The sequence below is a fragment of the Carassius auratus genome, chromosome 3, assembly GCF_003368295.1.
Source record: "Carassius auratus strain Wakin chromosome 3, ASM336829v1, whole genome shotgun sequence".
NCBI classification, from domain to species: Eukaryota; Metazoa; Chordata; class Actinopteri; order Cypriniformes; family Cyprinidae; genus Carassius; species Carassius auratus.
This window is the reverse complement of record NC_039245.1, coordinates 1,352,257-1,378,509: the sequence shown is the minus strand read 5'-3', so window position 1 is coordinate 1,378,509 and position 26,253 is coordinate 1,352,257. Positions and strand designations below refer to the sequence as shown.

At 40.8% G+C, this 26,253-nt stretch overlaps 1 protein-coding gene across 4 annotated transcripts; it reads right to left on the bottom strand.

Annotated features, from left to right (window-relative positions):
• Positions 1-237: 237 nt before the first annotated feature.
• Positions 238-11,942, bottom strand: apol (apolipoprotein L). 4 transcript variants are annotated; one of them, XM_026201805.1, is made up of 6 exons: positions 11,482-11,942; positions 5,296-5,375; positions 3,571-4,158; positions 3,374-3,409; positions 1,899-1,997; positions 238-1,805 (listed from the first exon to the last, which is right to left on the bottom strand). In XM_026201805.1, exons 2-6 carry the CDS (start codon positions 5,346-5,348, stop codon positions 869-871), a joined length of 1,713 nt encoding a protein of 570 aa, XP_026057590.1. In that variant the 5' UTR covers positions 5,349-5,375; positions 11,482-11,942; the 3' UTR covers positions 238-868. The 4 variants fall into 4 exon arrangements, with proteins under 4 accessions (XP_026057590.1, XP_026057584.1, XP_026057595.1 ...); XM_026201799.1 differs by lacking the exon at positions 11,482-11,942 and adding an exon at positions 6,330-6,659; XM_026201810.1 differs by lacking the exon at positions 11,482-11,942 and adding an exon at positions 5,552-5,865.
• Between the last annotated feature and the right edge of the window lie 14,311 nt (positions 11,943-26,253).

Here is a 26,253-nt window from a genome sequence, read left to right as displayed (position 1 = left end):
TTATCAAATGTCACGAGTCTCATGACATGTTTGACATACACAACATTCTGCTTTGGGTTTTCAAAAACATTTAAAATGTTCAAAAAGAAAAAAGAAAAAAAAGTCTCAGATTTGTATGCTCAATTAAACCAGATTTTATTTTATGTTTTGCAACATTTTAGTAGTGAAGCTGTATCTTATAATTAAGCAAATTCCTGTAATATGCAAAAGTAGCCTGTTTCTGTTTTGCTGCTTGTCTTTGAGGAAGTGTAAAAAAAAAAAACACACTAACATTTTGTAATCATTTGTCGGCTGGAATCCGTATGTGGTTTTAAGAATTCCCCTTTATGCTTATACACCCATGTTATCACATCACTTGATCTGTCAGTGTTTAACTGAAGCAACTGAAACTCACACACCACCCTAAGAGCAAACAACAGACAATAAACAGCAAATGCATTTACTCTCTACAGGTGAGATCTAACCAGACTATAAACACTCCATATAAATCGTAAGTCCTAGACACATAAGACCCATTAATGCAATGTTTTTTTTAATCGGTTATATTCAAATGTTGTTGTTTTTTTGACATGTAAAATGTACAAATATAAAGAATAAACAGATTTTTTTACTTGGACGTAGCTTTGTCCAGTTGTCCAAGTTGAAGAAAACTGAGCAGGTCTCTGTAAAGCTTATATTTTACTAACATGAATTATTAACAAGTTAATCAGCTTGAAATAACACAAGTATTGATAATTGGTTACTGTTGCAGGACAGAATATCTAACTGTAATAGTTACATTCATTCATTTAAATACAAATATTTCTTGTTCATCTCAACTCTTCTTGAATCTTGACATGTACTTTAGTAGCAAATTACTCAAACAAATTTAAGGCAGAAACAGTTGCTCCAGCACTTCCTGGCTTTTCCTAAAGCTCCATATTCCTATGCATAAGGAATCATGGATCTTCTGCCAGGCCTCCAGCTCAGATTTCCACAGAGCTGCTCTGGAGCGGATGAGCTGAGAAGCCTCACTCTTGCTCCCTCTGGCCAGACTTATACTATCTTTGCAAATGAACAGGACATCTATGCCAATAAAGAGGGCATTTAGAGTGATGAATCCAGCTCTAGCAGACTTAGAGAGCGCTAGGGGCGTCCCTTTTGCCAGCTGTCCAATGTCGGGCAGGTCTGCAGCGAGTTTGGGAATGCTGCGTGCACTTTGCGCCTCCTGGAGCCCGACCTTCGCTGCAGTTGCAATCACCTCCTCACTTTTGAGAACTTTAACAGCTGAAGCTGCATCTACCAGGGCATCAATACTTTTGGCCACTCCTCCAGCACGAGCTATCAACTTTCCTGCTCCAATCATCATATCTACAACATCAAGCCCTACTAAACGCTCCTCACGACTTGCCTGCTCCAGACAGTCTAGAATCTTCCCCACATCATTCATGTATCTCTGGAAAATGCTCTGTGCATTTTTCCCATGGTGGCTGTTGACTGCTGCCTCAGTGATGCCTGTTACCACACTATTGACACCACTGGTCACCCCCAGACCAACACCGGTCAGTGTCAGAGCCAGGGACACTCCTGCAGTGACAGGGGCAAGAGCAAGACCAACGATGGACAAGACACCGCCTGCTATCCCAACTGAACTGCCAGCCACAGTGGAGATACTGGCCCCCATCTTCATCCTGTCCAGCTGAACTGCACTCTCCTCCAGATCCGACAGGAACTGCTCCATTCTAGAGCGACGCTGACTGAACACACCAATGAAGTGCAGAGCGTGTTCCTGAAAAATTAAGGACAGCCTGGTGTCCAGGTCCATCCTAGATAATACAAAAGATGAGTTTAAAGCCACCATTAACAATGCACCTGAGAGTGAAAACAGCTGAAAAAAGAAAAGAAAAGAAAGGTCTCACCTTATTTTGCACAACTGCTTCAAATGATTAAGCATTTTATTCATGGAGTCCTCACTTAAGTTCAAGCTGAACTTCACTATAGGCTCACCCTTCTTAAATCTGTAAAGAGTTTCACTATGATTAACAAACATATATATATATATATATATATATATATTAGGGGTGTAACGATACGCGTATTCGTATTGAACCGTTCGGTACGACGCTTTCGGTTCGGTACGCGGTACGCATTATGTATACCGAACGGTTCGTTGGAGTAATTAATTATATTTGGAAAAAAAAAAAAAAAAAGAGAGAGATAGAAATATAATGATATGCGTTCAACAAGGTAGCCCAATAACCCAAACAACGTAACAGGCAACGCCCCTGACACTCCCAAAGAAGAAAAAAACACCATCTTATATGTTTATGTTAGGCTACTCAGCAGGCGCTCGCTCACTCAGTACACGCTGAAGGCTCGTTGCAAAATAGCCAATGCGTTTAACAGACTAGAAATGATAAGATCCCCCAATAACCAACAGGTCTGGTGTTTGGGTGCACTTTGGATTCCCTTTAAGCTATAATGGTGATGGCAAGAGAGTGGTGGATAAAAAAACAACGGTATGTCGCATCTGCAACATGACAGGGTACACCAGCGGGAATAAAAAAAAAAAAAAAAAAAAAAAAAAAAAAAAACACCAGCGGGAATATCTGGGATATATGCGTCAGTACTATCTGGGAAAAGACGAAAAAAAGGAGAAACATGCACGCAGCAAACTATCCCTGCAGCATTTAGACACTATAGCTTACAGGGAATCCAACCCAAACACCAGACCTGTTGGTTATTTTAGGATCTTATATTTCTGGTCTGTTAAATGCATTAGACATTTTGCAACGAGCCTTCAGCGCATGCTGAGTGAGCGAGCGCCTTAGGGGCCGTTCACATATCGCTCCTAAAAACGCGTGGAAAACGCTAAGCACGTCTTTCTCCTCCTTTCCAAAGCGCTCGGGCAGAAGCGCTCATGAGGCGTCTGTCTTTGCTAAGCAACAATGACGTGCTCTCTCCATGAGACGCGGAAATTTCAGCGAAGGATAAATGGATTTGCAGCTCTAAAAATCGCTTGCAGTAGCTCTGCTACTAAATTTATTTCAAAATTGCAATCCATATACAACTATGATCAGCTGTTCCTTCATCTTGGCTGAGCTCTCAACCTTGATACGGGAAAGGATGAAGCTGATTGGTTGGTTCTTGTCACATGACCCGCGGTGCGCTTGCGGCATTCTGAAAAGTTGAGATGTTTTTACATTTTGCTGTATCTAAAACGTATCGAACCGAACCGAACCGAACCGTGACATCAGTGTATCGTATCGAACCGAACCGTGAATTTTGTGAACCGTTACACCCCTAATATATATATATATACACACACACACACACACACACACACACACACACACTTTTATATATAAAACTACATCTTTAAAGTATTTCTTACCTATGGACATCGCCGGACCAATAAACACTCTTAGATCTTTGAGAAAATAAATATATAAATGAATAAAACAATGGAATTATGGAACTAATCCTTAGATAAAATGTAGTAAATACCACTTAGATGGGTGTATTAAGAGGTTTATACAATCAGATAACTATCTTTTTAAAATCAACAGTGCAAGAATATTAGAAACTAACTTCTTCTCCATCTTCTCACAGATCCGTTCAGTGATACGCATATATTTGTCTAGTTGAAAGGCCAGGACGTCCAGGTTATTAAGTGAAGGAAGGAAGAAGGTTTCTGGATTTCGTTTAAAGTGGATGAGGAGAGGAGAGGCCATTCTGGCAGCTGTGATGACCGATCGCACACTTTCAGGACTCTCTCCTTTTGGCAAGAAGCTCCGTCCAGTGAAGACAAACAGTGAGGTGACTGTGAGCTTCTCCACTGCATCCAGAAAGTGGTGAAGTTTCTTCAGCCCCTCGAGTGTGTCCTCCAGGACAGCGCCCAGTTCCTTCTCCAGCTCCTGATATCTGGAGTCAGCGGTGACTTGAGTTAAACCACTCCACAGGAATTGCCCAAAAGCCTTGGCTTTGTTCTCGGAGCGCTGAACATGGTCAAACTTAAGACTGACTTGGTCTGCTCTGTCCTTGATGTCTCTGATGTTATCCAGCTCTGTCTCTCTCTGAAGGGTCCATTTTTGTTGTTTGTCACAGAAGTCCCTCACTGTGGAAATGCAGATGAGTGTGTCCTCTACATACTCTGACAGGAGCTCCTGTAGTTGTTCCCTGACAATCAAAACAAAGGACTTAAGTTAGGAACAATGGTATTTCTTCTCTGAATAAAATGATTAATGCATTAAACTATGGTTAGTTAGTGTACTAAGTAGGTCATCCTAAATTGCCATACAAAACAGCTACTGTGATAAGAGCTATTTTGTAGTTCCTCTTAAGATATCTAATGTCTAGGTTAAGTTTTTGACTACGGTTTGTCATGGTGCGTTTAGTTTCATGGTTGGGTTTTTTCTTACAAATGAAAATATTCAGTCCGTGGCATATCTGGCAAACAACTGATTCATGCTATGGATATTACCAAATATTCAGTTTTAAGAATCCGCTACTGACAATTTATCATCACTCTATTTGCCTGAAACAGTCCAGGTTCAGTCCCGGTTCTAAAGGGGATGCTAAGTAGGCCACCCTCAAATGTATCAATAGCACCCGCAATTAAAGCTGTATTAATGGCATTTTGTTGCAGATTTGGCAAACTATCCAGTGCATTATGGACGGTTTGCACTCTGAAGATCAATTTCTATTTCAATGTGTTTTTGCAGCGTTGAGCAATGTAGCCAATCACAAACAGCCTATTTGTTGATTACCTGAATCAGAGGTGTTTAAGTTATGCAGAGTTTACACTGCACGATTTAAAGGGGTCATATGATGCTGCTAAAAAGAACATTATTTTGTGTATTTGGTGTAATGAAATGTGTTTATGCAGTTTAAGGTTCAAAAAATCAATTATTTTCCACATATTGTAAATTATTTCTCCTCTATGCCCTGCCTTCTGATTTTCACACACCGCAGCCTCGAGTGAGGCAAATCGGTGCTCGTTCACGCGAGTGACAATCACGCAGTGTGAATTGTCAAAGACGCAATCAAAGGGATTCGCCGACGCCCGCTAAATATATCGAAACCTAAATATCTGGAGCCGATTCACAAATCACACGGTGTGAAATGATTTCTGACTGAAAATTACATCGGCGATCACTTGCAGCTAATGGGATCAAGATACAGGGCAAAGGGGATTTCGGGAGGAGTTACATACCAGAATATCAGTATTTTAATAGATACATGTCATATATATCATAAGCACAAACATTTGCTTGACCAGCTGCAACATCAGCATAATTACTGTTAAATTATTACCTCCGACTCTCTGCAGAACACCCAATCACTGTTCCCTGCATCTCCTGCTGCATGATTTGTTTGTCTTTTTCTCCTTGTCGCTGGAAATCAGTGCACAGACAATTTGCAGGCTATCATTTTATATACAGATATTGCGCGAGAACTCCAGTCTGGCGCACGCTGGTTCTTACGTCATTTCCTTATTTATCGTGTGTGTTTTGTTTTGACACGTGGTTTGCAGACCAGACAGGGTTATCTGCCTTCTGAATCTACTCACCTCTCAAATCGCTGGAAGTTTTGTTCAGGTATTGTGTTCAGCGTGAATCTCATTATATCAAAGTGTTGACGCTAGGTGAATAAGAGATTCGATGTGCGGCGTAGAAAACTATTGATAATAACGTGTCTTTGTGAGATTGCGATGAACTAAGATGAATGGCAATATTTTTGTGCCATAGAAACGGACGCCACTAATAGTGCAAGAGAGAGATTTAATTCTGGAGCTGGTTGTGCCGAAATCGGTCATCCGTAATATGGATTTTGGGTAACACTTTAGAATACTGTTTCTTACTTACTACATAACCAATAAGGAATTATTGAAGAACTAACAGGTGATTTTTCATTAACACTTAACTCACTGTTAACTACTTAGGCAGGCCCGGCGCCACGAGGGGGCAAAAGGGGGCAATGCCCCCTCAGATCTGACTTGTGCCCCCTCTGTTTCATTTTTGCATTACTGCCAGATTCAAATATCTTTCGCGTTGGTTGGCGCTGAGCCAGATACGGACGAGCTCAACGCTGTCATATATCACAACTATGTAGTGTTTTCAACCTCTTAATGTTTATTTTAGATTTCATACATTTAAATAGGCTACACGTAAGCACTGGTAAAACAATAGGCTACATTTGGAGTCTGTGAAAGCAGCAAAAACAATCTATTCAAATGTAATTAGCCGGCGTGTGTTTTTAAAATCAGATAAACACAGTGGAAGTATGCTATCTATAAAGTTTACTCTATTGTTATAAAGATTTTAAAACGACCAAACACACTCACTTACACATATTTGAGAATCGGCATATAGGATAGTTGATGACATGGTAAGTAAGTTTGTGAATATTTCGAATAAAAAAGGAAAAACGAAATGAAGGATAGGCTACATCTGTTATACAGTTATTGTGGCTGCTGTGTTTCACGTGACACATATGACGCGTTGCCATGGAAACATTAAGGGGGAACGTTCTAAAATAACTGTCGCCTTGACAAATCTTACTCTCGGGAGTCAGTTAGAATATTTTAAACTTTAGTGTGAAAGGGTTAATTATTCATAATAAATGACGCTGGCTTGGCTGTGTGATTTCCTGATGTGGGTATTAAAGGTGCTGTAGGGAACTTTTGTAAAAAAATGTTTTACATATTTATTAAACCTGTCATTATGTCCTGACAGTAGAATATGAGACAGATAATCTGAAAAAAATCAAGCTCCTCTGGATCCTCCCAGTGGTCCTATTGCCATTTGCAGAAACTCCTTCGCTCCCGGTAAAAAATAACCAATCAGAGCTGCGGTCCGTAACTTTGTGTTCAAAATGTAGAAAAATGTATATAATAAGCGAGTACACCATGAATCCATTTTCCAAACCGTGGTTTTGGCTTGTCCTGAATCACTAGGGTGCACCTATAATAAGTGTTTATATATTTTAGATTGCTTCGGGGATACCGCGGCGGAGTAACCCAGTACCTTTGTGAGTCTTCATAGACATAAACAGAGAGAAGTAGTTCCGGCTACGATGTTCTTCCGCAAGACGCAAGCAGTTCTGTTTATTAACCGCTAGAGCGTCAAAAGTTCCCTACCGCAGCTTTAAATCACATGGAAAATACAGTGGTTTAAATTTAAAGCAAGGGGCGTGGTTTTATCCAACCCCGCGCCATTCGGTGTCCATCGAGCAAATATCTGAACATGTGATATTATCAGCAATTCAGTTTCAGCTAAAATGTGAATTATCATTAATATCATTAAAAATGGACATAAGAAAGTATATGCAGCGTATTTCAGACCACAAAAAGAACACTGAAAGTGTGATTGAGAGTACAGCTGATGAACATGACAGCCATCAAAGCATTTTGATGGTGTAATAAAGTTAAGCCCCCTTAACAATTTCACATGCCCCCTCAGTCATTTCATCCTGCAGCCAGGCCTGTACTTAGGAAGATATGTTAATTCATCAGTATGTAATACAATTTTATGATTGTGTTAAGTAACAGTTAGCTATAATCATTAACTAATGAATTCTGTCATACCCACTGAATAACTACTATTAATTATCTACTAGTTAGGGTTCAAGAAAAATAACTATGAAGTAACTAATGAACAGTTATTTTCATATAAAAAACACCCTTTCATATAAAAGTTAATAGCAGTTGTAGTAGTATAAAAATGCAATATTAATAAATGCAATACATTTTATTGAGGTTTTGCCTGTGTAGTGAATTGTTTTGTGAGTGTGTTTTGTAAGAAATCAGCTTCCAGTAGGAACCTTACCACGACTCCAGTGCCTTGCGATAATTACCTTAGTTTTTATATTTTATAGTACTGTATGTGTGCCTCGTCAGCATATACCACATTACCATTAATTAAATTTCTTTATGTAAGGCAAAGCCTGATGAAAAGTGAAAATACAGGTAACCAATTAGTAATTAATACATATTTATCATATACTTCTGCAGGACTTATCTGAAACCTGAAACATTAGGCCTATTCTAGAGTGAAAATATTGGGAACCCATTAGTAATTAATAAATAATTATCAAATAATTCTGCAGAACTTATTTAGAATCTGAAAAATTAGGCCTATTCTAAAGTGAAAATATTGGGAACCCATTAGTAATTAATAAAGAATTATTAGATAATTCCTCAAGAATTATCCCCCCCCCCCCCACACACAGACGCTCTGGTTGGTGTGATAGCGTCATGTTGAGGAGACATGTTGTGTTTTTAATTGTAAAGGCAAGTTTGTTTTATTTTCACTGCCAAAGAATGAAAATCAGAAGAAACAATGGCTAAAACTCATTTTTACCACAATACCAGAGCAGTACAACAAATCCCTTTTGTTGTGTCCACAACATTTCACTGATGACTGCTTTTCTAATCTCGGTGAGTACAAGGCGGGATTTTCAAAGCGTTTGGCCATAAAAGATGGTTCATTACCAACTTTATTTAGACCAACGATCATCTCCGAATCACAACGCGAAGTATGATTATGAAGTTGTGTGTTTGTTTTCTCCCGAGCGTCTTATCAGTGTGCTGTCTGCAGCCTGTCTGCGCTGATCTTCATTTACAAACACGTCATTAAAATGAAGTGTAACTCCGTGAATACTCAACGAAGAGACACGAGAGAGATATCTATAGAAAGCTTGCCATATCTACTTTAAGTCTAATCAAGTGCTGCCGAAAACAGATATTCTGTGGTAAAGTAATCCATATGAAAACAACGCGATGTCTGTTTTCCATGTCTCCCTTCGTTATATCTAATGTGACCACTGATCTGAACGCGCTATTCAGATTCAAACTGAAGCGCGCGACTTGAATACGCCCACACAGAAGAAAAAGCAGCGAGACTGTTCAAGTTTTTTATTTTACTGTTTGCTTCGCGATGAGAGGATTAAGACATAATTCACCCCAAAAAGATGCTAACGCATTGTTTACCATGAAGTTGTGTGCGGAACAACGAATCAAACTTGACTATGTCAGTTGACCAATCAGAACACAGTATGCTACCGAAAGGTGGGGTTTAAGGAAACTGAATTTTTTGAACAGCTTCGCGCGAACCGTTTGGGGATCTCTGAGAATTGAGGTAATTTTAAAATGATATTTTGACAAAATGACAATGTTTTTTAACCTTGGATGGATTTAAACCTAATGTACAGGACTTATAAACAGTGATAGGAAGCTTAGAATTTTCATCCTACTGGCTCTTTAAACAGTATTCTAAAGTGAAAGCATAGGGAACCCATTAGTAATTAATAAATAATTATCAAATAATTCTGCAGAACTTATTTTGAACCTGAAACAGCAGGCCTATTCTAAAGTGAACTTTACTTCATAGTTATTTTTCTTGAACCCTAACTAGTAGATAATTAATAGTAGTTCTTCAGTAGGTATGACAGAATTCATTAGTTAATGATTATAGCTAACTGTTACTTAACACAATCATAAAATTATATTACTTACTGATTAGTTAACACATCTTCCTTAGTAGTTAACAGTAGTGAGTTAAGTCTTAATGAATAATCACCTGTTAGTTCTTCAATAATTTCTTATTAGTTATGCAGTAAGTAAGAAACAGTATTCTAAAGTGTTACCGGATTTTGTCTGGTTGTTTCAGACTCGGTTTGCCCCTGCCTGGATTATTGCTGTTATCTGGATTTTCCCCATTTGCTTCACCCTCAGGAAATTGTTAGCCACCGATCGACCATGCCGTTTTGGAGTACTCTTCTGTCTTGCCCTCAATATACCCGTTTGCTTTTGTTTGACCCTCGCCTGTTTTGACCATGTTTAAGAATAAAGCTTTGCACATGCATCCACATGTCTCACGTCTCATCAGCGCCATTACAATTTGCCAAGTATATGTTATTTTTGATCAAACATTGCAATAAAAACACTGCAAACTCACATATAGACTATGAAGTGAGGAAACTTGCTCTTGAGCAAAATGATGGCTCAGGAAGTGATGCAAGCAGCAATGTGATTGGCTGATAAATAACACGTGTTGGATCCATTGTGTTGTATTTTTTTTTTTTCTTTTTAACACATTTAACACAAAACACACCAAATTGTATTTAAAATTGACATCCTTTTTTAAGAGTTTATGACTTATGGATCAAACTATTTTTGTTTTACATTAATGTTTGCATTAAATATTAAAACAATTGTATTTTGCTGAGATACTCCCATGAGGTTTTACTGCCTTAGTTTTCCTAGAAAAGTTAAATAGTTATAGATGAGTTATGATTGAGGTAGGGTACACTTTTTTAATATAGACTATGCCCTATATATATATATATATATATATATATATATATATATACAGGGCATATATGTAAAACTTTGTACTGTAATAATTTAAAATAATATTTTCTGATTTTTATGTTGCTATGTTCTGAATACCTTAAGATATAAAGGATTTGCTGCAATGCAATTTTGTCTAATGTGAATTATTATCCTTTTTTAAATAGTATTATCCATGCAGCAAATGCTTTAAAACAGCTTTTAAAAATGTTTTATTGCATTCCAGACGTGTTTAAAGTACTTTTCTCTATATTTTTTGAGGTATTGAATGTAAAACATTGTCATGAATTCGTTGTATTCCCATTTGTAAAATAGCCAACAAATAATTGTTGCTGGCCAAACCAATCTCAAGATGAAATATAACATGATTTTCGGCTTCTATTTGGCGTAATATGTAGCTATATGCAGAAATTGACTTTGCCATGCAAAATACTGATAAATTATAAAAGATCTTGCATCTGTTACGACTGTCAATAAAAGTAAATTTTGTATGCATCTTAACTCAAGCTTAGTGCTTTATAAACAATAAACAAAAGAAAAATAAACAAGAAATGAACATTAAATATTATTAGTAAATGTATTATTAGTGCAAAACAATGGTAATTTTATGATTAAATGATCCTTATTTTGCAAACACCACACACCACACCCAGAGCTACCAATCTGCTCCTGGAGCACCATATGCAGAACTTAGTGCGCTTGTGCCACTGCTCTCAAATAATAGTCGTGAGCTAATAAAAATATTAGCAGACAGCAGCATTAATGTTTAATTATTTTCTATATAAGTATTTAAATGCTCGTGACAATATCTAGTTTGTCCAATGGATGTTTTCTCTATTAAGACAAAACATTTTACAGCATCGCTCAGCTCCTCTGACGCTATCTAGTTCAGCGTCTGATATGCGCGCTCCCGTGTAATTTTTTTTTTAACAAATATTTACACTTCGCCAGACTGATCTTAATTTGTTAAAACGTATTTTAGAGCTTTAACGTTGTTACACACGCTCTCTCTCTCTCTTTCTCTGTCTCTCTCTCTCCCTGAGAAATATGGCTTCCGACTTGGGTTTTTACTTTTTATTTAGGCTAACTTTGTTTGACTATAAGAATATAAAAAAACTACTGATTTAAGTATTACAAATAATACCCACCTGGTGTCCATCGTTTTTCAGAGTAGTCTGTAGATGAAATGGAAAGTTGTGGTACTGACACTTGTCAAACTGAGGTCAGAAACCTGGAGAGAAATCATTTGTTTTTGCTCCGGACTGAATTAAGTTTAAGTTTCGCTTTCATTTCTAAATGTTGTTGCTCCGCCCGTAGCCACAGGTCCAAGGGTTCAAAACAATACTCGAAGCAGAAATGCTACTTTCATGAAAAGCACTCAAGTTAGCTCTGTAGCGGAGGGGGGAAGCCCAGGGGTCAGAAAGTAGAAGTCCTATATGTTTATACCGCTCATGAACTCAACCAGCTGATTTTACTATAGTTCTACCTCCTGGCTGAAAAACGGTAGGCCTACTTATTAGAAAATCCAAGAGACTGGAACAAAACACTGAGGAGGAATTTTTCTTTCTAAACCTGGACTTTCCAGCTCTGTTCTGTATGTTCTGATGACACTGACACATTCCACAGCTCTCACATGCCTCTTGGGACAATGAAGTGTTTGTTCCGTCCACACGAGGACGCAGTAAACTCATGTTTACGCTCTGGGCGCTCACTTCGGGAGCGAGCAAAATTATACTAATATCCTAAAATGTTTAAATCCCCTGCTTTAAAAAGTTATTTTATATATCGTGGATAGTTGATATGTGCATTTAAATGGATTACTATTTAACATAGCGACAGTTATCCAGATAACCAGGTAGAAAACTAGGCTACTAACTCTTTTATTCACACACACACACACACACACACACACACACACACACACACACACACACACACACACACACACACACACACACAAATGCTTTAGAATGTCAAATCACATAGGCTATATCTGTAATAAAAGCTAATGGAACTGCAGTAGGCTAATGTCCTATACTCTACAGCATTCTTCAATCTTAGAAACTTTGTGGAGCTCTACATTCTGTGTTCTGTTGGGGTATTCTATTCATATTTTTCAGATGAACGCTAGAAATACATTATTTAGGTAGTAGCCTACTTTACAATAATTAACACGTTAATACACATTAATAGCTTACATTAAAGGCCGTGTTGCAAGGTTAATTTTTCAACAAATTTGTGCAATTTTCTTGTTGGTTATAAACATTTAAACTGTTATCCATTGTATTTTATGTTGTTAGGTATTACAAAACGGAATATAATGCGAAAAAGTAGGTACTATCTTAAAGCGGTTTGCAACGATTCTCCTTTCCCCCACAGTGCATTGCATTACGTCATGTTGGGGAGACAATTTACCAAAGCCCGCCTTCAGAGCATTGAGAGTGACTAGAGAGACGAGTAGACAAGAGTATTCAGATAGATGGTTTGTTTTAACTCAGAGGGAGTGTCAGCCACATTAAAAAAGTTAACAGCTTAAGTCATGTATGGATTAATGTGTATTGCAGACGCCAACCGTTTAAAACGATTCAGTTCGATTTGGTGAACTGGTTCAAAAAGATCCGGTTACATCAACTGATTAGTTCGCGAACCGGATATGACCAACTGCTTTGATTTGAACTCTCTCACAACAGACATGGAAGAGAAGACAATGCTGAATGCTTTGATGATGTTTTTCTTATCTTTCTGGACATGGACAGTATACCGTACACACAGCTTCAATGGAGGGACTGAGAGCTCTCGGACTAAATCTAAAATATCTTAAACTGTTTTCCGAAGATGAACGGAGGTCTCACGGGTGTGGAACAACATGAGGGTAAGTTATTAATGACATAATTTTGCTATTTGGGTGAACTATCCCTAACTAACTTAACCTAATCGAACCTTATTATAAAGTGTTGGAATTATTTGTAAAGAAAGTATATATATGGTCTCAAAAACACTGTTAAATTAAACAGAAAAGCAAGAATGTGTGCATGATTTGGACGTGGCAGCCAATACAAATAATAACCGGTTCCTTGCCTAAATCATTTGGACTAGATCGGTTGCTGAATCACATTTGTGCTTCTGAAATTATTATCTTTTTCTATAAAGTGTAGTAGCTTTCTCTGTGTTGTACATTGCCACTTGTCAAGCATGAAAAACATAAATTTTATAAAAATTCTGAATATAGTAACGTATACAGCACGCAAAGAGTGCTCCCATTAAATTTATTCATAACATTTCTTACCAGGGAATTTGACATTTTGAATTTTTTTAAATCGTAGCTTCACCAGTGGTAAAAAAAAAAAAAAAAAAAACATGGTGACTTTTATAGCACGTGGTAGGTGAAAAAAAAATTAGGCCATGATTCGAAAGAGCTAAATGGTCTGAAATACAGACCATTTTTCTGTGTACAATCTATAAAAAAATTGCTACGGGACTTACTCCCTTTTGCAGCCAGCCTCAAGTGGCCAGTCGATGAATTACAGTTTTAGTCACTTCCTCGTTGGCTTCACGAGACAGAGAGAGATGTTGGCGCTCGCTCGGTTTCAGCACGATAGCGCATTTAGAAAAATATTATTTCCCGCCCCAGAAAAAAGAAATAAATGTTTTCCACCGCTGCCTTTACCTAAATTCTGCTTGTAAATTAAAAGCTTTTAAAACAAACACTTTTAAGAAGTGATTTAAACAGACTTTCCACAAATATGTGCCTTAGTTGACACAATCCTTTTTCTAAGCTCAGAAGTCAGTTCTTTCAACCTCCTGATCCCCCCCCCCCCACTGATATGCATTTTCAGCTGTTAGACCTTAAAGGGGGGGTAAAATGCTATTTCATGCATACTGAGTTTTTTACACTGTTAAAGAGATGGATTCCCATGCTAAACATGGACAAAGTTTCAAAAATTAAGTTGTACGTTTGAAGGAGTATTTCTGTTCCAAAAATACTCTTTCCGGTTTGTCACAAGTTTCGGAAAGTTTTTTTTTCGAGTATGGCTCTGTGTGACGTTAGATGGAGCGGAATTTCCTTATATGGGTCCTGACGCACTTCTGCCGGAAGAGCGCGCGCTCCTGTATAGAAGAGCATAACAGCACAACAGACTTCACTGATCAGAGCGAGAGCGTCGCAAAATGTCCCAAAAGGAGTGTGTTTTTGGTTGCCAGGGCAAGACAACCCTACACAAATTACCAAAAGAGAAACAGCATTAAGGGACCAGTGGATGGAGTTTATTTTTACAGAGCATCAACGGAGTTGTGCAAGTGTTTGTGTTTGTTCCCTGCATTTTCGAAGATGCTTGTTTCACAAACAAGGCCCAGTTTGACGCCGGATTTGCACATCGTTTATTTCTTAATGATAACGCATTCCCAACGAAAAAGGGCCACGATCGTGTGTTGGAACCGCAGGCGGTGAGTAAAACTGCTTCAAATATCTCTGTGTTGTTAACTTAGCTATCGGCGTATGGGAGGCCCTTTCAGCATAAAAACGTTCCAGCGTTACTCGTCGTAATTATATTTTTACTAGTAACAATTCAATTAAAGAGCTCTATAATTTAATTTCTACTAGTAACAATTACAATTATAGAGCTCTATAATTCAATTGTTACTAGTAACAATTATGATTGTAGAGCTCTCTAATTGAATTATTACTAGTAACAATTTGATTATAGAGCTCTATAATTAAATTACAGAGCTCTCTAATTGAATTGTTACTAGTAAGAATTAAGTTACAGAGCTCCATAATTCAGTTCTTACTAGTAACAATTAGAATTAGAGAGCTCTGTAATTGCAATCTTACTAGTTCAAATTGAATTACAGAGCTCTACAATAGCAATTCTTACTAGTAACAATTGCATTACAGAGCTCTGTAATCGTTGACATATCATTATGCTAATCGTGCCTTATGCTTATTCAGCTGGGGTATATAAACAGGCAGGCGGGAAATTTTGGCGCCCCCAGCTGACCTGGACGAAGTACACGGTGGAGAGGCAGGGCTGAGCAGTCTGCAAAATCTGCGATTTGTAGCCAAAACATTAAATTCAAACACAATACCATTTTAAAACCCCCAGGACGTCTCCTAACAAAATAAAAAGAGAAAATGCAGATAACACATTCATAAAAGAAATTATAGACATATTAGTGCTCTTAGTGCAAGTTGTCTAAAAACAATCTGGTGCTTCCTACACTCAAAAAAATTTACTTTCACTTTTGCCAATTTACATTAACAATGTGAACTTAACTTAGTCTAGTTCGTTCAACAAAAAAGTGTGTATTGTCAGCTTTACTTAAAAATGATTTGTTCAGCCAACATAACTGTTGCATAAAAGTAACAGATTAATAAAACCAATACAGACTTGAATCTCATTGGCTGAGGATTTTGCAGTGTATTATGGGTAATTGTTGTTCTGTCACCCTCTTGCAGAAGTGTAGCACCATTAGATAGGTACCTGAGTAATAACAGATAACAGTTGAGTTAATGAACTTGTTCTAATGTAATTTAGAACAAATTACACAAGTATGTTGTAGGAAATGTAACATTGCATTTCAAACCTGTGTTTGTGGTCTGTTTTGAAGAAGCGAAGTTGAAATGTATTGAACCACTGCATTCTTATTCTTATTCGGTGTTGTAGTCTCATTAAATCCTTATTGAAGGGGGCAGTGTTTCTGAAGTGGAATCATTAATTTTTCTTTGTCATCATTAATTATAATTTTCATGTACAATGAACTGAATTGTTGTTTGTTGATTCTACTAAGGTTTGTTAATTAAAGTTTACTTTAACATCTTTTGTAAAATGAACTAAATTATTGTTTGTTGAGATTAGTTAAACAAATTGTGTGGAACCTGTTGACATAATATTTTTAATTAAACCCAACATTTCATTTTTCTTTAGTGATAATGTGGGACACTGAAAGGTCTATGATAAAAGTCCAAAATCTATGATAATGATGATAGTAATAGTAATGATAATAATAATAATGATATTGATAATAATAATGATCATAATAGTAAAAGTTCTGAAAAGGCCAAAGTCTATGATAAAGGCCAAAATCTATGATAATGATGATAGTAATAATAATGATAATGAAAATCGTCTAGTAATTATCTAGGTTATGGATGGATTGATTGATAATTGAACATCATCAGACAAATAATACAATATGATAGTTTTTATGCATTTACAGTGGGGATCGAAAGTTTGGGCACCCCTTGCAGAATCTGTGAAAATATGAGTAATTTTCAAAAAATAAGAGAGATCATACTAAATGCATGTTATTTTTTATTTAGTACTGTCCTGAGTAAGATATTGTACATAAAAGATATTAACATTTAGTCCACGAGACAAAAAAATTGCTGAAATTATTAAAATAACCCCACTCAAAAGTTTGGGAACCCTTGGTTCTTAATACTGTGTTCTGTTACCTGATGATCCACGACTGTCTTTCTGTTTTGTGATGGTTGTGCATGAGTCCCTTGTTTGTTCTGAACAGTTAAACTGAGCAGCGTTCTTCAGAAAAATCTTTAAGGTCCTGCAGATTCTTCAGTTTTCCAGTATCTTTGCATATTTGAACCCTTTCCAGCAGTGACTGTATGATTTTGAGATGCATCTTTTCAGACTGAGGACATTTGAGGGACTCAAACACAACTATTTAAAAAGATTCAAACATTCACTGATGCTCCAGAAGGAAACAAGATGCATTAAGAGCTGGGGGGTGAAAACTTTTGAACACAATGAAGATGGCCAAATTTTTCTTATTTTGTTGAAATATAATTGTTTTCCATTTAGTTCTGCCCTTCGTAAGCAACAGAAGATACTTGTATGTTTCCCGGTACACAAATTAAGTACAATTTACCTTGATCTTCAAATTCCAAAAGTTTTCACCCCCCAGCTCTTAATGCATCTTGTTTCCTTCTGGAGCATCAGTGAATGTTTGAATCTTTTTAAATAGTTGTGTTTGAGTCCCTCAAATGTCCTCAATGTGAAAGGATGTATCTCAAAATCATACAGTCACTGCTGGAAAGGGTTCAGATGTGCAAAGATGCTGGAAAAAATAAAGTGAAGTAATTTTTCAAGCATTTACTTTTTATTTTAAAAATAGTAAAATAAAAAAGTAAAATAGTTTTTTATATAAATTAGACATTTTGACTAGACATAAGAAGTATTTGGTAAGATTTAGATTTTTTTTTTTTTTTTTGCAGTGGACCTATGAATTTAACATGATTTAATGAGTTAAAATACTCAACAGCACTCCATTTTCTGTTTTAATGTCAGGAAATAAAGTTGATACCCATGTAGTGGAGTTGGAGGATTTAGATGAGAGCAGATCTGAGAAAGAAGGTAATGGCGTAGACATGGGGCAACAAATAGAAGAGGAAACGGCCAGTAAAGCCTCCAGAGCAGAATCAGATCCTGATTTATCGTCAAATAGTGAAATCGATGACACTGTCTTGGATGAGGACTATACACCTGAGAAAGATGACAGCCCAGATAATGGTAGTGATACAGACACAGCTCAAGGAGCTGTCAGTGAAGGAGATGCAGGAGATGTACTTGAAACTTCTGCTGTTCAACGTCATAGGCGCCCAAGGCCAGATATGTGGACGAGAGAGCTGATAAAGGAGAAGCGTCTTAAGGGGGAGAATTAGAAGAATCCAATGGGACAGGAGAGACCACCAAAGACCATGGGCCCACCCTACACATCACATCACTGCTTAAAGTCAGAGAAACTGACTGAATAGCATGGAACAGATATCTTCAACAATTTCTGGTCCATGCCTTTCTGGGAGACACGCAAGCTGTATATCCAGACTCTAGTCCAAAATGTGCCCATAAAACAGAAGAAAGGTGGTGTTGCATCTAGGAGAACAAAGTCCCTATTATACCACCTGCAACTGGCAGATAGACGTAAACTACCTGTGTGTAAGAATCTTTTCTGTTCAACACTTTGCATCGCCCCCAGAACCATCGGATCATGGTTAAAATCCAAAACTGATCCGTGTAAACCCGAGATCAACAAGACTGGCCCATGTGTGCCCATATCAGATGTTGACCAGACCTTCCTGAAAGAATGGCTCTCTGGACTGCCTACAGTCCCATTCCATTACTGCCGTCAGGACAAATTACACATCTTGGTAATATTTAGGAGAATAAAAAAACTTTGGTTATGTTTGCACAGCACCTAAGTGGAACTTCGATTAAGGGTAGAAAAGGAAAACAGTGGTTAAGGTTAGACATTAATAAGAAACAACTTGGTTAGGGTTCACAAGTTACACATCTTGGTTACAATTAGGAGAGTAAAACAACTTTTGTTATGTTTGCATTTTATATGTAAGAGAAAGTCATGGCATATTCTGCCTAAGTCACTTTTATGGTTAGGCAATTTAATGATGGATCTTTTTCTTTTTGCATACTTGTTCACACATCTGGTTGAATGTACTGTTATAATATCAATAAAAAATAACAATGTGATTTCTAAAAAAAAATTTTTTCTTGTTTACCAAAAACATTGAAATATAACTTTTCTCAATTATGATAGGAGACTAACAATAATATATATTTTTATATATACAAAAGAGTTAAATGCACAGTCAGAATTCCTCAGTATTATCTTGTTCATTTTACTTAACAACAAACACATGCAACCACAACAGGCATAAGCTTATTTGAAGGCAAAATATAAAACAATATTGCAACCTGGAGAAAAAAAGAAGAAAAAAAAAAAAAAAACTTGAAAAAAACTTTAGGCTAGATTTAACCTCGAGTCACAATTTATAAAAAAGTTTAAGACTATTTGGCCTAATGTTTTCTATTTTACTAAACAACAAACACAATCATTCTATTATTGCATATCAATTCTAAACACTGTAAATATTCATCTCAGGCATCATCTTAATTTTGCTTTAATGTGAACATGATTAATGTTACCTAAGTCTGTAAAATATTTCAGGATACTTTAGAACCACGCTACAGGGCTTTTATTTTGAAACGCACTGTTGTAGGCGGGATATCTGCAATCTGTTTTGCATCTCATGAATAGGAGTTTCTACTAGTAATAATACAATTATAGAGCTCTGTAATTGGAATTGTTACTAGTAAGAATTGAATTAAAGAGCTCTCTAATTCAGTTTTTACTAGTAACAATTACAATTAGAGAGCTCTATAATTCAGTTTTTACTAGTAACAATTGAATTAGAGAGCTCTCTAGTGGAATTGTAGAGCTCTGCAATTGGATTATTACTAGTAACAACTGAATTACAGAGCTCTGCAATTGTATTCTTACTAGTAATAAATGAATTGTAGAGCTCTCTAATTGGAATTGTTACTAGTAAAAATTGAATTATAGAGCTCTTTAATTCAGTTGTTACTAGTAAGAATACAATTGCAGAGCTCTATAATTCAATTAGAGAGCTCTACAATCATAATTGTTACTAGTAAAAATTGAATTATAGAGCTCTATAATTGTAATTGTTACTAGTAGAAATTAAATTATAGAGCTCTTTAATTGAATTGTTACTAGTAAAAATATAATTACGACGAGTAACGCTGGGACGTTTTTATGCTGAAAGGGCCTCCCATAGTAAGAATACAATTGCAGAGCTCTATAATTCAATTAGAGAGCTCTACCCAGACAGCAAGCCAACATTGAATAAACATTGTTTTTCCATCTGAATCATCATTATGGTTGATATTGAAATTTCAATGCAAAATAAATGTTGAATCAACATTATCATATCGATGAAAACCTGATGTTATTAATGTTGATGGCAACAATATTGGAACAACATTGATCCATAGTTATCTTTATGATTGATTAAGCATTGATATTTGGTTACCGGGTGATCCCTGAATGTGTTGAAAAGTAATTGATTTATAGTGGACAGAGAAATGATGCTGTTGTTGAAAAGTCATCGAAATATAGTTGACCGGGAAATATGATAGAAAATGCATCGAAATATAGTTGACCAGGAAATATGATTGAAAATGCATCGAAATATAGTTGACCGGGAAATATGATTGAAAATCCATCGATTTTTGGTTGACCGGGAGATCAACGGGTGGTATACCCAACGTACTGCACCGGACACAGCTCATTTCTGGACCCTTGGCACAAGCGTACAGGTAAGCTTGCTTAATGTTCGATATGAACCCAGACAGCACAGGCACGCGGTGTGTTTTTATACAGTCTGTGGGCAGCTGAAGAGACTGGCTCATTTTCAAATAATGTTACCGTTAACTTGTTTAGACAACGGTCACGGTAAATTAATGTTAAAGCCTTGAGTTTCCAGCAGTATCTCGGAGGGAAAATGTAAAAGCGGTTTATTAAAGAGAAGTCCTGACTGCTTTTTCGTCGTGTTTTTCACTCTTTTACAGGCTGCCAGAAAGAATCCGTCTCTATAGTGAGTGATTATTGAATGAGGCTGTACATTATAAATGTAATGTTTTAACTCGAGATGTTTGTTTGTGTGAATGCTGTGTGTGCGCTGAGTTCTGCGCGAGCGGGGAGCAGAGTTGCCATGGAAACGGGGCGTCAACACAAAAACGTCCCCGGTTACTCACGTAACCTTAGTTCCCTGAGAGGAGGGAACGAGACATTACGTATGGGGAAATCCATTTCCTCGAAATTATGAAGTCTGATTGAATAACTCTTTTGCTTGCAAATAGCCAATGGCGCCCTCGCCCTCACCTGATTGGCTGACAGCCATCAATATAGGTGACGGTGGGCGCCAAAACCCTCAGAATCTTCCACTGAACGAGAGTAATGAGGCTGGAAGGTTTTTCCACACGGCAGGTTACGTAATGTCTCGTTCCCTCCTCTCAGGGAACTAAGGTTACGTGAGTAACCGGGGACGTTCCCTTATCGAGTCGGTCTCTCGACATTACGTATGGGGAACAATAAAACCCCCGCCGTGTGGGAAATACTGTCCGGCCCAGCTCGCATCGAGCCACAGAAGAGCATAAGCACTAGCTCTTACAGCGCGTTAGCTCTAGGTCGGGTACCGGACCTGGTTGAAACACCTCTTGGCACAGAGCCAAATCAGCTCTTACCATCGTAATCCAGTGCACCCAGATAAGCAAAACTGGTGTGATATGGGGAAAATGCAGCAATATGTTGGTGCTTGGGAATACACTGCCGGCTTATAATGCGGGCATAATAAAGGGACCACATTAGATAGTGAATGAATACCTCAACCACAGCTATTACAACAATAACTGACGCTGACCTGGTAGAAAGAACCACGGCTAGTGCACGCGCTAGGTAGGGCGTGCCCATAGTTTAGTCCAAAGACTGCTCAACTCCCTCCTCCTGCACTGACAGCACATGTGATGCGAACGAGGGAATGTCCAGATTATAGAATCTCGCAAACGTGTTGCGAGACGACCAGCCCGCTGCGAAACAAATGTCCTGAATAGACATACCTTTCGCCCAACCCCATGACGACGCCAAACTCCTTGTGGAGTGGGCGTGCACCCCAATTGGGCAGGCGGTTCCCCGGGAAGCATAAGCTAGTCGCACAGCCTCCACTATCCAGTGTGATAGCCTCTGCTTCGACAGCGCGCTGCCCTTCTTGGCACCCGCGTAGCAGACGAAAAGCTGCTCTGAAGTTCGAAACTGGCTAGTTCTGTTCACATATGCACGCAGGGCACGCACGGGGCACAAAGCGCACTTCTGAGACACTGAATTACTGTCCTCCTCGGGGCAAAATGCTTGAATTGTAACTATCTGAGCTCTGAACGGCGTTGAGAGCACTTTAGGCGAATAACCGCGTTTGGGTAAAAGTCTGACCATACAATCGTCCGGTCCAAACTGCATACACGCGCTGTTCACTGACAGGGCATGCAAGTCTCCCACTCGTTTCCCGCAAGCTAGCGCGAGCAGTAGCGCCGTCTTAAATGAGAGCACTTTAAGGTCGCTTAACTCGGCTGGTTCAAAAGGTGGGTTGGACAGCGCACTAATGACAGGTCCCAGACCGGCATCTGACGAAGGCGGGGTGGATTAAGCCGCCTAGCTCCCCGAAGAAAGCTCGTTATCAGGGGGTGCCTCCCCACTGAATGGCCGTCTAGCAAGTCACGAAAAACGGCGATAGCGGCCACGTAGACTTTCACTGTAGATGGGGTACTGCCAGCATCCAGACGTTCCTGTAGGAAGGTCAGAATAATATAGATATTATATTATTCGCAACTCCTGGGGTCCTCATTTTTGTCAACACACCAGTTAGCAAATACTTTCCACTTCAGAGTGTATAAACGCCTCGTCGAAGGGGCTCTAGCCTCTGCTATTGTCTGCAGCACTCGCTGATATACTCCACGCTGATCTGCCACACATGCAGATCCCAAAGCTCTGGGTTGGGGTGCCATATGGTGCCCCTCGCCTGGGATAAGAGGTCCCTTCTCGGCGGGATCCGCCACGGGGGAAGCCGCGACATGTTCACCAGTTCCGGGAACCACGGCTGGTTGGGCCATTTGGGTGCTACCAGGATCAACGCACATCTCTCCTCCCTGATCTTCTGCAGCACCAGCGGCATTAACTTGACTGGGGGAAAACCATACTTCCGTCCCTTTGGCCAGCGGCTCGACAGCGCGTCTCCCCCCAGGGGGGATGCTGTCAGCGAGAAGTACAGAGGGCAGTGGGCGTTCTCTTGCGACGCAAAGAGGTCGATCTCCGCTTTGCCAAACAGATTCCAGATCATATTTATCGTTTGCGGATGGAGCCTCCATTCTCCGTGTACAATGCCGTCCCTGGACAGCATGTCCGCGCCGCAATTCAAACTGCCCGGTACGTGCACTGCTCGAATCGACAGAAGTACCCTGTCCGTCCATAACAGCAGCTGTCTCGCTAATCCCTGCAGGGATCGCGAACGCAAACCTCCCTGGCGATTGATGTACGCCACCACCGCCGTGTTGTCCGTTCTGATGAGAACATGACGGTGTTTCACAAACGGAAGGAAACTCTGCAGCGCTAGATGAACCGCTTCCATCTCCAAGCAGTTTATATGCCAGCGCGTCTGGTCCCCTGTCCACGTACCGAATGCTGGTCTGCCATCGCATAGGGCTCCCCAGCCTGATAGTGAAGCATCCGTAGTGACCACTACACGTCTGACCACTCTGCCCATAGCAGCACCCTGCTCGAATATGGTCGTGCCGAACCAAGGCGCCAGAGTCTCGAGACATGAACGCGTTATGATAAGGCGTTCCGTTCCCGCTCTCCACGCCCGCGGCTTCACTCGGCTCTGTAACCAGTGTTGAAGCGGTCTCATGTGTAACAAGCCCAGTCTGCAGACGGAGGCTGCGGCCGCCATCAGACCGAGCAACCTCTGAAACGTTCTTAAGGGGATAGCTCTGCCTTGAACGAAGAGGGCTAGTGTATTTTGAATCGACTGGATTCTCGGCTCTGACAGCTTCGCGGTCATAGAGCGCGAGTCCAGTATCATACCCAGGAATGTGATATATTGGCGCGGCTGCAGTGTGCTCTTCTGAATGTTCACAGACAGCCCCAAACCTGTCAGATGGGCGAGGAGTCTGTGTTTGTGTTCCTCGAGAGCGTTTCTCGACCGTGCGATGACTAACCAGTCGTCAAGATAATTCAGTATGCGCATTCCACTGAGCTTCAGGGGAGCGAGCGCTGTATTCATGCATATTGTAAATACACGGGGAGCCAAAGCGAGCCCAAACGGCAACACTTTGAACTGGTACGCCACACCCTCGAATGCAAAACGCAGGAAGCGCCTGTGATGTGGGGCTATCTGGATGTGGAAGTAAGCATCCTTTAGATCCACTGCAATGAAGTAATCGTCGGGCTGAATGTGCGCGAACGTGCGTTTCGCGAGCGCTTTGTTCAGTAATCTCAGGTCTAAGATGGGGCGCATACCTCCGTCCTTTTTCGGAACTAGAAAATAACGGCTGTAGAAACCGGAATTTCTCCGTTCCACGGGCACTATCTCTACTGCTTGTTTGGCCAGGAGAGAGGATATTTCTGCTCGTAGCAGCGGGGCGCTCTGTTCTGACACTTCTGTCATAATCACACCGCCGAAGCGGGGTGGTCTGCGAGCGAACTGGAGCGTATAGCCGCGTTTTATCGTGTTGATCACCCAATAAGATGCCGCGGGGAGCGTCGCCCACACGCTGAGATGACTCAATACGGAGGGTATTAATGCATGCTGTGGCGGGGCGTGCGCGCCAGCCACTGGGGAAGCGTTGACCGCTATATGAGTGGCAGGTGACTCGTTCGCGGCTTCTTGCACGGGAACATACATAGTCACCTCCTCGGGTTTCCCCGAGCTTCCGCTTTGCGAAGCGTCTCTCGGAGGAGAGGCTTCGCTTATGTAGCGGGTAATAGTAGAGGGAGGAAGAAAGCTCTTTTGCTGAGGCATGTAATGCATGTTTATTGAAACAGAACATAGCGGTTTCATTCTCACAACATTCACATCTTTGACGAACTCTGGGCGGGAACACGCCCTTTTCGCCGCGGGTCCGACGAACACGTCCCGCGCTCTCTTCCCCCTGGCACGAGCATCAGGAACGCTGCTCCTTCTTGCCAGCCGGGCGCCCTTGGCTGCTAGAGGCCGGTTTCGGACCAAAACGGGGCTTCCTGGGCTGCCTCTGGCGGAATGGTGGCTCTGGCTCACGACGCTCTGCCGCGCTCGGGAACGCGCGCCTGGTATTTCCCGCTTGTCGCTGTGCCGAAGAAGATCTGGACCTCGCTGCAGGGGGGGCTTGAGACCGTTTCGGCAAAAGATGAGGCATCACCTTAGACTGCTTGACGGTCTCGGCGTATTTCTCCGACAGAGATTCCACCGCGACACCGAAAAGACCGGTGGGGCTCACCGGTGCATCCAGGAACTGCCTCTTTTCGGCATCGCGCATGCCGGACAGCGTCAGCCACAGATGGCGATGCAGGACCACAAGGCTGCTCATATTGCGGCCGATTCCCTGCGCTATCTTTTTCGACGCCGCTAGAGCGAGATCCGCCGCCGTGCGCAGCTTCCTGAGCGACTCTAGGTCCGGGCTTCCCTCATCCAGGGACCCAAGGAGCCGAGTTTGGAAGACCTGCAGGATTGCCATCGTGTGGAGGGCAGATGCTGCATGTCCAGCAGATATGTACGCCTTCTCAGCGATGTGAGCAGTAGCTCGACATGGCTTAGAAGGCAAAGAGGCGGTTTTCCAGCCGGGAGAAGACGCGAGATGGGCCGCGATAGCATCCTCGACGGGAGGCGGTCGCGCGTATCCCAATTTCTCCGCCCCTTCCACCGTCGTCAGCAGCTGGGTCCCCTGTGCATGGGCTCGGGCTGAGTAAGGGGAGCGCCATGACCGGGTGAGTTCCTCGTGGACCTCAGAGAAAAAAGGCGCGGGTCTCTGCGGGGCTTCAGCCTGGCGGCCCGCGCCGAGGAAAGAACCGTCCATCCATCTCTTAGACGGCAGCTCCTTGGGGGCTGTCCACTCCAATTCCATATCTGCCACCGCCTCCGTGAGGATCGCCATAAGCTCGGCATCCAGCGAGGCGGGGGCGGCTTCAGACGGGGCCTCGGACCACGCTCCCGGGTCTGAGGCATTAGTAGACATGGCGTCGTCCTCGTCATATCCAAACGAGACCATTTCCCGCGCTTCTAGTGGAGGGCGGTAACTGGCCTCAGAGTATGAGAGGGGATCTTCCACGTGAGGGTGGCGTGGGCGTTGGGCCGACGCCAGTACCTCGACAGAATCCGTCGACGGAGCTCTCTGCAGTCTCCCGGTTCGCGGCTCGACGGCGGCGGACGGGGGAGAGGCAGGAGATACAGGGCCACCGTTACGGGTAACGGCCAGCCTTGCATGAAGGATCTTGATGGGAAGCTCCTCACAGGCACGACATCCGGATCCTTCGAATGCCGCCTCTGCGTGAGCCCGACCCAGGCA